A 15,619-nucleotide genomic window follows, 5' to 3' on the forward strand; every position below is an offset into this window, starting at 1 on the left:
GTTTCCCAGGACAGCACTAGCCTTTTGGTCACAGCACTGCAGAAGGAGCTCACGTTCAGTGATTATTCATCTTAATGAAGTCTTTAAGGAATTGCAGCTTTGCAGGATAGAGTTACATCCTTTCAGTGTGACCTACATTCTTTGTTCCTAGATGTGAGACTTTACATTTGGTTTGATTGAAATACATACAATTTGATTATGCCTAAATTTAACACAGGGTTATGCAGCCATAAGCATCCTTTGCCTCTTGCTCCATGCTTTGTGCCTTCTACAAAGCTTTGCTAATAATGATTTCAGATTTTTTTCAGGTTGCTAGTAAAAATATTAAATAGTGTAGGGTCCATAAGCTGTCTCTGCAGGATCCTACTAGACAAAGGCCAATTTGATAATAAATGTGTCTTTACAATAACAATTTAAGACAGAGAGGTCATTCAGCTTTTAATAAATTTAATGTTTCAGACATTGCTGAAGCCTATTACAAAAGAGCTAAGTTTAATGTCATCAAAAAGATATTAAAACTGCATTCACACCAAGTTTCCACAATCTCGTGTTAAGCAAAATTTGTTATATTACCTCCCTTTCAATTGGCTACTTAAGTCCTGTACCAGAGGCGCTGAGCTCAAACTTAGGTTGAGAAATTTTTAATTACTTGGGCCACCTGATTCACTCATTATAAACGCTGATAAAATATTTGCTGCCTTCTGGAACTTCCCTGACTTCCAGGGTGTATTGAAACTCGGTGTAAATGGACCAGACAGTTCTTCAGCCAGCAGTTTTGAACCTCTCAGATACGAGGCTTCCAGAGTTGGTGATTTAGTCGTATGAATATTTGAGTGCTTGAGATTACACAGACAAGATGACCTTCTGGAACAGGATGCAAGTACTGTCTAAAGGCCTGTATGCTATGGTAACCTCATTATATGCTGAAATTTATTTTCCTACTCCACTGTGCAAAAGGAGATGTAGACTGTGGTGGGTAAGTGATACCTGTTCAAAGCATTCTAGGCGGATGATGAACTTCTTAAAATTTATTTATTTTTTAATTTTGAGGGAGAAATTTCCCTAAGCATTTCAGGCTTTTGTAGAGTGGAAAGTACTATATGAAAGAATAACACAACACTACACTCATATTTTCCTTCTCCCCTGTCTGTGGAGGGCTACTTTGCCATTTTGGACCAGAATCCTTCTGCGTTGTCAGTACTCCAGGCTCCTGTGGATGGCAACAATGACTCAGTTATTATGAACCGTTCTTTTGTGGCGGTGTGCTTGTATATATGTACACACATGTGTGAAGTGTGAGCGCTTTTCAGCCCCTGCTCTGTGGAGCCCTGGAAGGGGCAATGGACTGCACTGAAGGGTCCCTGTGAAAAGCCAGCCTTAAATCCACTGTAGCAGGGCCTGGGGAAGACCCTTTCTTTTATGTGGCCCAGGAATTTGGGAGTGTTGAAAAGTGCTGTGCAGCACCGGATGACCCCTGCTGTCACTTCGTGGGTGACAGGTGCTTCTGACCCCACTCAAGGGTAATTAATGAGCATTAATCACCTTGCTGTTCACCTTCCTTCGCAGGGGCGCAGTGCCTAGTTGGGTCTGCTCCAGGGAGTGGAGCAGATGCTCTGGTTACCTGGGATCACCGTCCCCCCCATTAACTATTCACGTCATTAATGAATACGTGGATTAGGTGACGTTACTAATCCCAGCTCGGAAGAATACGGACTCGTGCTTTGGGACGCGGAGTGGGGGGGGGGGGGGGGGGGGGGGCAGTTGCGCAGGGGGAGTCCCAGCGGCTCTCGTTAATGAATTAATTCGCTAACGAGGGTGGGCTCGGCGGCCCCGTGCCCCCTCCCGCCTCGGTAGCCGCCTCCTCCCCCGGAGGGGGGGAGTGACAGGCAGCGGCTCCTGCCCCATGTGACTGGGGAGCGGCTGCCCCCGTCCATGGCTTGGCCTCCCCCGGGCAGCAGCAGCTCCGGCTCCCGGGGAGGAGGGGCAGGAGCTGCTGCTCCATGGGGAGGAAGGGCAGCCCCCGATCCCCCCAGGCAGAGGGGGGATCCCGGGCCGCCTCCCCCCCTCCCTCCTCCCCCCCCTCCCCGCTCTGGGCCTTACCCGAGGAGCTGCTGCTCCTCATCTGCTCCTACCTGGACGCGCAGGCCTTGGGCCGCCTGGGCCAGGTCTGCCGCCGCCTGCGCTTCCTCAGTAGCCGCGATCTCCTCTGGAGGCGCATAGCCCGCGGCTGTCTCAACTCCGGCTTCACCCAGCTCGGCACCGACCTGTAAGCGCGGCCTTCCCGGCGGAAGGGCGGGGGGGAGGCGGCGGCGGCGGCTGGGAAAGGCCGTGGATGCTGCGGCCTAGCTGGTTGCCAAGGGGCGTTCTGCGCTCCTGGCGTAGTCGCTAAGGGGGGGCTTCCCGCCGCCGTGAGGGGGCGGAGGGAAGGGGGGGCTATTCTCGAAGCGCGGCTGCGCCGTCTTTAGTCTGCGCCAAGAGGGGTGGCGAGGGCAGGGGAAGGGCCGTAGCGCCGGGCCCGCAGTGGGGCCGTCCCTGGGAGGGGAGGGACCGCGTGTGGCGGCCCCGGGGTGGTGGGGCCTGACCCCGGCCCGGCCCGGCCCGGCCCAGGAGCGTTGGGGGTTTGTGGGGAGGCGCTTCGCGTTCGTGCCAGGAAGCGGGCGGGCCTGACGGGGGCTTGCCGGGGCCCCTCAGCGCCAGGCGCGGCGGGAGCAGCCCTCAAGCATTGGGGCCCCAGGCCCTCTCCAGATCAGCTCGGTCCCCCAAAACTGCCCCTGACAAAACACGTAGGGTCGGGGGCTTCAAGCTAGGGGAGGTGGGAGCATGGGGACGCGGAGCTGCCGTGTGCAGCTGGGGTGATCCTATGCACCCACACTCCCTCCCTGCTTCTGGGCAGCGGCCCCTGCCATGGTCTTGAAGATGCCTCAGAGAAGAAGCCACAGGGGAGCAAGGCCTGGGCTGGTGTCTTGGGTGAAGGCTGGAGAGTGGACTTACATACGTTACTAGGCGCAAGAGCCTTCGTGGCAGGGGGCCCCAGGAATATGTTTCTTAGATTCTGCTCATGGAGCACCTTCCTGGTATAGCTGGTGATGGCTGTCACAGAGAAAGTGACTCTTGGACTCTTCATGGCTTCTGGGTTTTAAAGTTTTGTGGATAGGGTTTGGATTTTTTTTTTATTATTATTTTTTTCTTTCCCCTCATTCAACAGCACATCATAGGTTAGAAACAGGTGTGAGCCCTCTTGGCTTTACTGTGTGTGACACCAGCATCTTTCTAGATGAAGTGCTTTTGGGGCTTGGGCCTTGGCAGTGGTTGGTAAGGACCAAAGATTGCCTTTCCTCTCTTGAATTTGCTAGCGTACAAAATGCCTCTCGGAGGCAGCCACGCAATGTGGGCTTTCCTTGCTACTTTAAGGATCCCAAGAGGAAGTTTGTGTTCTTAGGATCTATGAATCCCTTCCTATGGTTTCCCTTTAGCTGCCAGGCCAGGATCTAGTTTGTCATCCAGTGATTCAGTATTGTTTCCGTTAACACTGTGTTGACATGAATCAAAAGAAGGGATGTCAGGTTTTGAGGCCTATTTTGCTGTCTTGTATTGCTATCTTGTCAACAGCACAGACTTTAGAGAAACAATTATGGCTTCTGCCGGCAGGAGCAGAACTTCAGTGGTGCTGAAACTCCTTGTGTTGGGTTTTCAGGCCAGCACTTCAACCCATTCAGTCTTCACAGCTTGAAAGTTAAGCACAGTTCCCTTGGAAGTCAGCAGGAATAAGCACTGCAGGATGGCTGTGTGTTGGACTCTGTCTCTGTGATATATGATTTTGTCTCCTGAGGAAATGAAGTTCTGTATTTTTCATTAAGAATAAGGTGATACTACGCTCCTTCAGTTGCAGGAAGGATCAGGTGTACAGCAGAGCAGGTGCAGCATACGTAAGGACCACCACTTCCCCCTGCACAGGAATGCAGGTCTATAAACAGCTACAGAAGAGGTTTGCTAGGTCAGAGGGTTTAAGTGAAGGGAAGGCTGCTTGAGTATCATGAGCTCCCAGGGATTTCAATGCTGTTGGGTTTGCTATGAACAGGGTTTTTTTTAGTAATTCTAGGATGTGCTTTTGTGCTGAGTCCTATTTTCAAGTTTTCTTTAAACAACTCTAGTACTGAGTGCTGCTTTTAGCATTGGTCAGCACTGCCCTAGTCCTAGGGAGTTCAATCATGGGTAACGCACCAAGTGACATTACAAGCTGGTTATGCAGGAACCTTGAGATATATCTGGAGGATGAATCCTTTAATTACTTTTAACTTCATGGAAGGCTCAAACAATCTTCAGTTCTTTGAAACAGTGTGCCATATCTTATGGGGAATACCTGAAAGCCAAGCACTTATTTTCCATGTGTGGAGATCCAGCATCTGGGGGCAGTTGCAGGAGTTTCGCTGCAGTAGGGTAGACAGTTCTGGCAACAGATAAAAGACAAAGGCATATCGCAGTACTGGGGGGTTTGGGTATCTGTACATCTCCAGAAGAACCAGCGTGAGTGCATGTGTTGAGTTGTGGTACAGCTGTAAAAGTTGTACTTAGCTGAAGAAGACTTTAATAGTCTCTGTGTCGGCTTGAGGTTTTTAAATAGCCATGCGTCTTCCATACCACTTGTATCTCATGCATGTCTCCAAGATCAAGAGCAATCTCCAAGATTGCTGCTCTTGCAGTTGAGGGAGTAAGATTTGCAGAGAGAGATTACATTTTATTTGACTAACTGATACAAGTTGGAGAAGGGATTGAGGTCAGCTTCTGGGCACAGAGTCTTTCTTCCTCATAGTAATTCTAAGTAGGAATGTGGTAGGTAGCTCATTGAAAGTTAAATTTGAGCTGAGTAGATAGTTAAGCTTAAATATCACTGGGTAAGTAAGATGGTGATAAAGATGATGGATAGCTGGACCTTCTTGATAACTGTGCTTTCTTAGTGATATAGAGTAAATCTTGAGTTTGTAAGCTTGGCTTTGACTTGCTCAAGAGCTGAAGCTTCTGTTGCACATTCTGTATAATGTTGCATGAGGTGAACACTGGTTTTTGCTTTTAAGAGGTTTTTGTGCAATGCTGTCCACAATTGAGAAAGCAAAGGCTGGAGCTGTTTATGGTAAATGTACTTAATGAAATAACGTACATGGTTCTGACATTAGATCTTAAACTGATGGTCCCTGGGAGGCTGGCATAAGTTAAAAACTAGTCTAGGGAGTATTTACTGTTTAAAACAAAAAAACATCTCAGAATATTTTGATCGTTTCTGCTGTTAAATGGCTTTTGATAAGCCATCTGTTAATGCTTTGTAAATAGAGATAAATTTGAGCCTAGAGTGTAAGATAGCTGTGAAACATACCTCCCCTCCCCATTTTTTAAAAGGGTGATTAACTTGAAAATGACACCATTTTTAAAAAATGTTTTTTCTGTTCGGCATATCTTCAGATAATTGTAAGAAGATCAGAGGGAACAGGCTTTAGCCTGTATGTGAAACAACTGTTTGCGCAGTCAGCTTGCCTATAAAACTTTATTCTGAAAGAGGGAAGAGAGAAAATTTATAAGAAACTGATTGCAAAACCCTAGCTGTTAGCAGCATGGAAAAGAGAAATTGTAGTATACCTGAAATGATTTGATTTAAATTTTAAAATTATTTACTTCTCATCCTGACTGTCTACCTTTAAAAATTGCCAGCTGTGATTATCTCAGGATGCATACTTAGGCTTAAAAATGTTAAATTGATTTGCTAATGTTTTCAAAAGAAGGTGTGAACTTAATCCCAGACACTAGCTGTTATGCTGAAAGGCATATTCACAACATTGACAATCATATATTTGCCCTTTGTGGTAGATTCGGCTAATCAGAAGCTGCGGATGCAAGTGAAGTTAAGTATTTAAGGTATTGATTCAATTGTACACTTGCAGAAGAAGAAATAAGTTTGCTTTGAGCAATGTTTCTGTACACTTTGGTCCTTGGTGGGGGGGAAATAAATTACTAGGTTTGCATCAGTGTGAGTTACTGCATATTAGGGACAGCAGGGCCTGACTTGGAGGGGTTCTTTAAGCACATTCTTAGTGTGAAAAAATTTTCTTTCTTGAGTCAGCAGTAAGCAAATGCTTAATAGAATAATGTGTCAGTATTACGGAAGTATAGAGTGCTTTTAGATGGGTGTGGTTCTTGGCAGCTGTCTTATAGGTCTTTCTATGTTAGGCTACTTTATAGTCATTTTAATTTTATATATAGACATGTACTGCAACAAGACCTTGTCGTGGGGATGGTAAAAACGTAGTCCCCATGCTGAAGATTTTTGCTTCACTCAGTCATAGGAGCAGCTGAAGCAAGAGTCAAGCCTTACCTTCATGATGTAAGGTGAATGGAGCATTTTTGTTCCAAAAATGTATGGCAGCATATCACGGAAAAGTTAAGGCTTAAGGATGGTTTCTGCAGTTAAACTGTAGCTGAGCAGTAGCACAAAGCCTTTGGGGTTTTTGGAGAGTATAGCGATATTACAGTTGTGTCTGGTAGCCTGTGTCTGTTTTGCCAGCTGTTGTACAGGCCCAGCAAGAGCAGTCTCTGCCCTGACGAGCTTGCTGCCTAAATAGCCAGGGTAAACAAGGGCTGGGAGGGGAAGCGGAGGCAGAGGGATGTCAACCAAGCTGCCCTCTGTGCAGCAGGTCAGTGTCAGAGCCAGGAATAGCAGAGGGTGCTTTAAGCCTTCATCCAATGCCTGCCTGTTGGACCACCTTGGACTGGAGAAATCGGAGAGGCAAAGAGCTTGTTGCAAGGTGGTTCTTTATTTAAAGCATGGAAGAAAGGAATAAAGTTGCAGCTGGGCTAAACTTATTTCCTCTTTGTTACAAAGGAATTTTAGAGGGCAAGTTAAAAGTTGCAACCTAAATAGCTTGACAATGTGCTCTTTGTAATATATTAATAGCTGTTGCCAAAATATAGAACTGTTCCACTGCATGTTTTCTCTCTCCATGTCTCCTGTTCTGCCTTGCCCGCTAGGATCATGGTATATTCTCCAGTTCAGAGAAACAGATTCATTAATGGATGAACTTATCATCTTTGAGTATTTAAGAGCTTGTGTAAGCATTCTGTGAGTTAATGAAAAGCTGTGTTTTCTCCAGATCTTGGAAAAATATATACACCTGCAAGAGCAGGAAATGGCCAATCTATGCAAGTCAAATCCAAATGCAAACTGCAGCAATCATAGGAGACCTCTGTCTTCGGTACTGGAGGGGGAGGGAGTGTGAATGCTTGTAAAGCTGCTTCAGTTTCCTTCATCTTTTAAAACTTGTTTTACCAAAGTTTCATTACTTTAAGTCAGAAATGAAGTAGGCAATGAACTGGTGCAGATGATGTAGAGGGGAATACTCTAGGGAGGATATTGCAATAACGACAAAAGCCTGAAAGAGGGCACGCAGCTATTGCTTTGTGGTGGAAAAGTCAGTGGTTTTTAGAAACTTCTGTTAGATTCGTTCTTATTCTGTCTTAAACAGTTAGTCTTGGGCAGGACAGATCTGCCAGGACAGCTCCACAACATTGAAACTGCTTCTTGTTCTGGGAATGTGAAATTGTTTGTAAGAGTTCTTTCAGGACTGCCTACCCTTCCCTTAAAATCTTCACGAGTTCAATGTGGAAGAAGAATTTTATCTAGTTCAGGGCTTAAAAAATGTGTGCTGTGCTTGTTGCTATTCTCCCTGTAACCTGCATAAGTGAACTAGCTATGGGTTATTTCACTCTACCTAAATACTATCCTGGCAGTCTACTCTTTCAAATCAGTATATACATGACAACTATTGAGCAGCTGCAGGTTTTCTCAGACCTTCCCAAGGCTATGCATTTTTTCAAGCAGACCAGATTTCATCTCCAGAAAGCCTATATAAGTTCCTGAGAGTGTCCAAACCCCGCCTGGAGTTTCTAGCCTTGATCCCATTGCAGTTACTTGTAAGGGAGAGGGCATCTGATGGCAGAGCAGTCTGGCTCAGTCTTGGTGATGATGTATTTTTGCGAAGCCTACGTGGTGTGTGTCTTTATTGCGTGTATGGAAATTTGCCTGCAGCTCTGGTTCTTTCTTATTGGAGTCTTTGGCTTCTATGTGCAGGTGAATTGCTCACAAGAGCTGTGAGACAGAGCAGTAAACCTGTGCAGCCTGGTAACATCTAACTGAGCGTAGACACACCAGAGGAGATGAGGAACAGCGAGAGAAGAGTCTGCAGAGCTCTATTCCATCTCAGAGTTATGTGAACCCATGTCAAATAGAAAGGGGGGGAGCGTAGAAGACAGACTGAACCTGGCAGTAAGCTAAATAAGCGTCATATGCTAAAGGAATTCAGGTGGAATTCTTGTCCTGGAAGAGACGTTTTGAAAGCCGGCTGACTTGTTGAGGACAGCAACAGGAGCTCCTGACATAAATAGCTTTTCCCTCTCGGCTGTCTGTTGGTGGCCCGTGACTTGTAACTGCACTGAGACCCTGCCACTCAACAGGTGTGTCCCGATTACACAAATAAGTGCAGTTGGTCCTTGTGTTAGCCATCCCTGTCACAGGGCCAAGGTTGAAAGTGGGGCTTAGGCACTCTGACCTATTTGTTCCTCTGTATGACCCTTCCAGTCAGGCCTGAGGCAGGCTGGTGACAGCTTTTATGCAGACAGCAGATTTTGTCCACAGAAGAGATTCGGTCTCAGCAGGTCTCTGCAGACTTGCATTTCCAGATGAGCTCTTCAGCACTTAAAATGTAGCAAAATGTGAAGGACTTTGGTGGATTAGGATGCCCCATGCAGCTGGGAAAATATACAGTATGACATGTTGGTGTTATCTTCTGTAACGTGGTATATGTTGTTGCAGGCACCATTGTTTTGGCACATGCTGAAATTGTAGATGGCCAGTAGAAATCTCCCTGGGATGCAGTAAAGCACAGAAGCTCTAGCTGTTGCAGAAATACCATTTCTGGTGGCAAAGAACTTTGGCTGGGGAGAGGATTGTTGAAGGCAAAAACTGTTGGAGGTGAAGCTTTGGGAGATGTGCTTAGTCTCTGTCTGAGCGATTCTTTCTTTTGTTGCTTTCTTTTGGGGCCCAGGCCAGCAACTGCCATGATGGCTGAGGTCACCTGGGTCAGTGGTGCTGTGGGGGGATAGTCCCAGTCTCTCACTTCAGCAGCTGGAAAGTGGGCTCCAGAAGGAATATTATGTTTCTTTTGGTAACTCTGCCAAGAAAGAGAGGAAATCCATAATTTGAGCAAAATACTTAACTTTTTTGGTAGGGTGGGGTGAGGTAGGAAGGGGGAAATGAAAAATCCTTTATAATGGGTTGCTTGGGATGGCTTTTATCCTGGAACTCTCTCAGGCTGTAAGAAATATTCAGCTTCTCTTTCTTAGTGTAATAAAGCCTTTGTAAAGGGAGCTTCCATCAGGAGTGTGTGCAATCAGAAACACGCATTAGCTCAGGTCATTTATTGCACCACATGCTTTGGAATCCTGATAGAGTGGTTTTTTTTTTATTAATTACCTAATAAGAAAGATAGCCTTGCATGTTCTGGATCGTGTAACTTTATGAACTGTTGATAATTGTGACGCCCTAGCAGAGGTGGTGAAATGATGGACTCTGATGGGCTTTAAGAATATTTTGCTTGAATTTCATTGAGTTTTCACATTCACTGTTCACTGGTTCCTTCCTCCTGTGTTTCTTGTCATCCTTTCTAGGATGTTCGGCAATATTTCTGTTGCTTTCTGATGCAAGGCTGTGTAGGTCCTGGTATAAATAGCAGTCCTTCCTCATTGAGTCAGCCTTCAGCAGTCTTGAAGTTCACTGTTGGGTGGCTTCTCTGAGAACGTGAATGCCAAGATCTTGATTTCACAGAGCACTTAAGCATGTACTGAATTTTAAGCATGTGGCTTAGCGTTTTGCTGGATTGCATACTAAGAAAGGTCAAAGTATTCATTGGCTGGTGGATAGTGGTCCCTCCACGGCATTTTACATAGCATTTGTCTTCATAAAGAAGGTTAGTCTCCTGAATCTTTGAATGTTCAATCCAGTTGCTGAAGTGGGAGGTACTTGGTTAAGTCAACCACTCAGTGTAGATGTGTGATGTGTGTTGATTGTCTCAGGTCATCATGGAACAATTCTTAAAGGTTTGCATGTATAGAAAGTGTGTTGATTGTGATTGAAGCAAAATGGTCTTTGTAGGGGAGAAAGGGATTTTTTTAATCAAATGATTAAGTTTATGTGGTGATGCCCTTTTTAACTTTCTGAGATTTGAGAACTCTTGTGTATTGCAGTGATGCTTATCACCTTTTTTTGATGTATTCTTGGAGTTACTCTGGGGGGTACTGTTGAGGAAGCAAATCAAATTATATCTCAGCACTTGATTCCATTGCTGAGCTTGATTTAACTTCTCTTCTGTTATAGGGCATCAGATGTCTCTGACCAACACTTGAAAATCATTGCAGTTTGGCCTCTGCTGCCCTGGTACTGGCAAAGGGGAAGGATATCAGTCCAATTTCTACATCCCCTTTCTCATGGCCTCTATATGTTCTGTCCCCTTTCTTGCCTCTATTTTGAATAAATAATATGTTTGGGAAATAAAAGGCGGATGCTTCTAAGACATGTTTAAATTAGCTTGGATCCAGAATTGCTATATGAAGGAGGCAGGCTGGATGAATAATGTATCTGTACAGTAAAACAAACAAAAAGACAAACAAAACTCCCCAAAACCCCATCAGACCTCCCCCACATAGTCCTCCCCACCCAACCCCCACACCTTCCAGACAGGAACTGTTGATTTGCATGAAGGAATGAGGTGTCTGTTACAGGAGTAACTGCAATAGTTAACTGGTACTGTGGGACAAGCCAATGTGTGACTATCTTCTGAAATTCCCCTTTCAGCAGCAGGAGGATCAAGGCCTGCCCCCCAACTAGAAAAGTGACCAGCAGTGCAAGATGGAGGCTGCTTTTTTGACCTTGGATTCACCTTTTTTTCAGAGCCTTGGAAATCACATCTAGTCTTAGTAGGGTTTGTGCATTTTGCTCAGGATGTCTGGTTCGGCCAGTATGTGTTGGGAGGGGGTTGTGGCATGAGTGCGTTTTCCATCACTGTGCAAGCTGGTGACTTAAAATCTGTACGTGGGGAGAACTTAACTGAGGGTTGAGTGTGGGGAGGAGAAGTGTTTTGGAGTAATGAATGGAATTGGATGTAGGCGGAGAGCCTGAACTCTGTCTGGGAGAGTAATAAGCAATGAGGAGGCTGCTGGACATGACCTGACTTTTCAGTGCTGTGCATTCCACATCTCAGACGCTATCTGGCCCCACAAGCTCCTGCAAGTGTGCTCTTTAAAAAAGGAATTCCTATTCTTGCAGCCTAGGCTAACTCTACAGTTTTATTATTTTATTTTTTTAAAAGGGTTAGGAGAAAGAAAGAGCTCATAGCTTCCTAAATTCAGTTTTATTTGGTGTAGCTCTACTGATCATAAACTTACAGTTGCAAGCTTTTTAGGGGACAAAAAGCTTTTCTGTGTGTGGTTTCTGTTTTTGTTTAAAATGGGTCACATGCCTAGGAATGCAGTCAAATTATAATGGTGACTAAGTGCCGGAAAGCATAGAAAAGGGGAGGGAAGGGTGAGCAGAAAAAAAAGGAGCCTGAGGCTATGGAAGGAAGGCTGGGAAAATGAGAATCTGGCCAGGCCCCAGGGCCAGGTTAGAGATTCCTACACCCATTAACAACCACAGGAGATGTTTATTTACAGGGACCTAATCTTTGTTTTAAAAATGACGGAGTACCCAAAAATCCCACTTCTGAGGAGTGGGTTGGGGGCACGGTAAGGATGGGAGGAGGGAACTGGTTCTGGTCCGGCACCAGTCCCCATCTCTTAAGGATCTTTCCTTTGTCTTATGCATCTGGGAACACTGGCTGTTGAGAAATGCATGAAAGGGGGATAAACTCTTTTAATCTAGTAAGTGGTTCACAGCCCCTAGTTACAAAGGATAACTTCCAGTTTCTTCTTCTTTGTACTTTTCTGATCTTTTCTACCTAAGCAGCTCCACCAAGGATAATTAAGTTTATGATATGAGAAAGATAGCAGCTAAAGCTCCCTTTTTGCCCCCTCTTTAATAAACCCTGGATCATGAAAGCAAAACAAATGTTGAACAGCTGCTTGAACTGGGTATGTTCATGTAGACTCTAAGGAGACCTTGGTCCCAGGTCTCTGTGGTACCTACCTTTTGTCACCTCTTGAGCTGTGTTGATCTTGGCTTGTCTCAGCTCATCCCAATAACTTTGATTTGTGTCCCAGAAGTTGCTTACGAACTACAGTCTCTCTTTTAGTAACTTTGACTGAAAGTAGAGAATTTTCCAGTGATGTGGTGGAATTCTCTATCCTTTGGTGAGGTGCTGCAGAAGAGTCTGTCTTGGGGCATGTGTGCATTGCGTGGTTATACAGATGAATGAATTTTATTTTTAGTTTGAATGTATCTTGATTTCTAATTACTGTATCTGATTATGTGTTTGTCAGGCAGGTGAGGGTCTGGAGCAGTTTCTTTACTAGTCTTCTGGCAAGACACACTCTTCTGGCTTCTAGTTTCAGCATTCTCCTGACTAGTGTTTCTTCCATCTGTCCTTGTATGGTGTTGTCCTTATCTTAACTGGCTTTCTTTAGTCTCTATTAGAAGAGTGATGTCCTGTTTCTCTGGTTGTTCTGGTAGTTTCTTGCCATGTCATCTTGTTTTGATTATGTTTTGTCTGAACGCATGTTGCATTCAGTATTCTAAATCAGGTCTTGATGAGATTTAAGGCTTGTACGTTAGTGATCATCAGGGATGGCTTTCTCTGACGATAAGCACCCACACCGCTCAGTGTTCCTTTCTTGTCAACTCTCGCAGGTGTGCCTGTTCTAGTGTGGCTCAGGCACGATCAGTGTTTGCCAGTTCATCTTTTGTAGAACCAGAGTGAGAGCATACCTGTGACCAGCTTGAGTGTATTTGTTGTCTGTATACCATCAGTCCTGGTTGCTAATCTCATCTGTCTTCCTCTGTCTGCAGAGCAGCTGGCATTCCAGTGAAGGAAAGGGTGAAAGTATCTCAGAACTGGAGGCATGGACGCTGCCGGAGGGAGACAGTCCTGAAATGGAAACGCAAGCAAGTGGCTCCTTTCTCTTCTATTTTGTTCTGTGTCAGCTGCTGTGGGGCCTTGGGTTTGTGTCTGTGCCCTGAAATGAGATGTTTCCTGCTCCTTGTGATCCACAGGCTCTTACAAGTGATGTCACTGGTCTGTTTTGGGTGTTGTTGGCTAGCTGGATGTAGGGTAACTGGAGTTGCTATCTTGCCCTAGGGGTTCACACTGAGAGTCTAGAGTTCCTTTCTTAGAGCTTGAATTTGTCATTGTTCTGATCCGTGCAGTTCTAGTTGGATTTAGTAATCTTTACTACTGACTTCAAACTGTTATGTTCCTATCTATTGCTGTATACAATGAGCAATTTTCTGTCCTGCTCTCACAACGAGCATACCTTGATCCCAGATGTGGAATTCTGTGTCCCCTCAAAATGCTTGGTTTGCCTCTCGTGCTTTATCCTGGCCCCTGATTTGGATGTACAAATCTAAAATGCTAGTTGACATTCTTCTACCTTATGCTTCTTCATTCTCCTACCTTATGATTTTCTCCTTCACTAAAAAAACATATGTATATTTGACATTAATGAGAGGAGATTGTTTTTAAATTCTGCCTTGCAAAGGTGTACTTAGCTTTCAAAGCAAAGCATAAGATAGGTCTCTTGTCTGAACAGCACATCTAAATTTTCAGCCTTCACATCACTGGACAGAAGGAAAAAAGAGAAAGACTATGGCTTGTTAGCTGCTGAAGAACAGGGACCTACTACTGAGCTTTCATGCCTTTTTGTGCTGTGTAGATTGAAGTGGTGGATAATGTGCCACTGCTTGTGTAAAGTCCTGGGAACAGCTGTAATGAGCAGAGTGGTTTTTGGTGCAGGTTGTATACCTGCCTTTGAAGTGCTTGCAACCATCTGTGAAGACAGGCTCTGTGCATGTTAGAGATCATTACTAAACCAGCTTCTCAAGTGAAAAGGCAAGGACTGATTTAATGAGGCCACCATCCAAACAGCATCCTCTAATTTTCATTTATCCTGCTTCAAATTTGTTACTTCTCCTTATGAAAAAGCCATAGAAAAAGGTAAAAGCTAAACTGCAGGAGGAGGAGAGCCACAGAAACTGGCTGTAGTCTAGGTAAGCTGGATATTCACTTGCTTTTAGAGAACTGTGTAGGAGTGGAGGAAGGAAGGGGAAATCAAAGCCCGCCTAAAACCAAAGCTGCTGCTCCAAAGATGCCTCTTATTTTTTCCTTGCATATGATCAAGTCCCAGAAGAACACTATAACCTATGCTCAACTGCTTTGTCCATGTGACTAAAAGCCTGTTTTTGGAGATGAATGCAGGCAAGCAGAAACCTTCTATCTAATAAGCAATCTTGTCCTCTTTACTTGTTTCCAGTTCCTTATTGTGATGTTATGAGGTGTGGTTGTGTGTAATGGCTCTGCTGACACAGCAAATCATGACCTGAGGATGAATGATCTGCAAAAAAGAGGGAGACAGTTTTTTATGAGAAACCCCCCTGCTTTCAAAACAGTTTGTTCCTGAATAGTTTGAAAACTGAAAGGCTGCTCTATGGAAGGGCTCTAGTTTTGCTCAATGTTTGCATGGGTATTGGTGCACTCGGCAATGACTGCAGAGTGGAGACAATTTCATGCATCCATGCCCCGTAGGACACAAGCCCCATGTCTCTTTGTATCTGGCCTTGCCATATCCAGAAGGCCCATTTGCTATTTGATTCTCTGGTCACTACACAAGAGCAAGATCTTGAGCAGAGAGCTCACTGCCTAAGTGTATGTTGTAGCCTGTTTTGTTTTCTGTATTTTGGTTTTGTTTCAAGAATAAAGAAACTTCTTGTGATGACAGACATGATTCAGACATTGCTTGAGTGTCTCCTTCTCTTCTTGGTCTCCCAGGAAGTGAAGTATATTTTCCACTTAGAACTTTAATCTTCGAAGCACTTCAGAACAGTTCCTTTAGCAGTCCACTGCTCTTGACCTGGAACCTGTCCATAGGAACCTGCCACTGTCCTGTAGATAGCAAGGGGCAGAAAGGGTGTATGGGCTCTTCTGAAAGACTAGCAACAGGAATCAAGAGTTTGCTCTGCAGTTGCTTTTGGCTCAGTAGTGGAAGTGATGCGAACGTAGAAAAATACCTCCTCTACAAGATGAGTACAAAGTTCTTGGACAGCATCAGGCTTACCTTGCTGCTTTATGTATCAGCATCCAGAGAATGTAGGAGGTGGAGGACTTTCTGTCTGTAGGAAGACCTGTGTTATTTGATGTGACCTGCTCCCCTGCTCAGATGCATGTGAAACAGTGGCAGCTTTGTGGTCTCTGCTGGGCATCAGCAAATAATGTGCAGGATCAAGACTGACTGTTTGCACCAAGAGCCTCGTATTAAAGGCTCTGTTAGAAATGCTTGGCATAGCTCACAAATGCCTGATAGTCTAGTTTCTTAAAAAGTAGAGGACTCATGAAGAGGGGTCAGGGAGCCTTAAGTATTTCCTATCTAAACTCAC

General features: G+C 44.9%; 1 protein-coding gene and 1 long non-coding RNA gene across 3 annotated transcripts in view; one reads left to right on the forward strand and one right to left on the reverse strand.

Moving 5' to 3' along the window:
* Window positions 1-1,013: 1,013 nt before the first annotated feature.
* On the reverse strand, window positions 1,014-2,271 carry LOC138687762 (uncharacterized). Its single transcript, XR_011326880.1, has 2 exons — window positions 2,133-2,271; window positions 1,014-1,210 (listed from the first exon to the last, which is right to left on the reverse strand). It is a non-coding gene; the product is annotated as an uncharacterized lncRNA (long non-coding RNA).
* The window catches only part of FBXW4 (F-box and WD repeat domain containing 4), a 63,044-nt gene continuing 49,301 nt past the window's right edge, over window positions 1,877-15,619 (forward strand). The window contains exons 1-2 of one of the 2 annotated variants that reach the window (XM_069796824.1): window positions 1,877-2,266; window positions 13,040-13,135. In XM_069796824.1, coding sequence (XP_069652925.1) covers window positions 2,001-2,266; window positions 13,040-13,135 — 362 coding nt within the window. In that variant the 5' untranslated portion in view covers window positions 1,877-2,000. The remainder of the gene's footprint in view (window positions 2,267-13,039; window positions 13,136-15,619) is intronic. The other variant, XM_069796823.1, reaches the window with a different exon arrangement.

The sequence above is a fragment of the Haliaeetus albicilla genome, chromosome 11 (genome assembly GCF_947461875.1).
Source record: "Haliaeetus albicilla chromosome 11, bHalAlb1.1, whole genome shotgun sequence".
NCBI lineage: Eukaryota > Metazoa > Chordata > Aves > Accipitriformes > Accipitridae > Haliaeetus > Haliaeetus albicilla.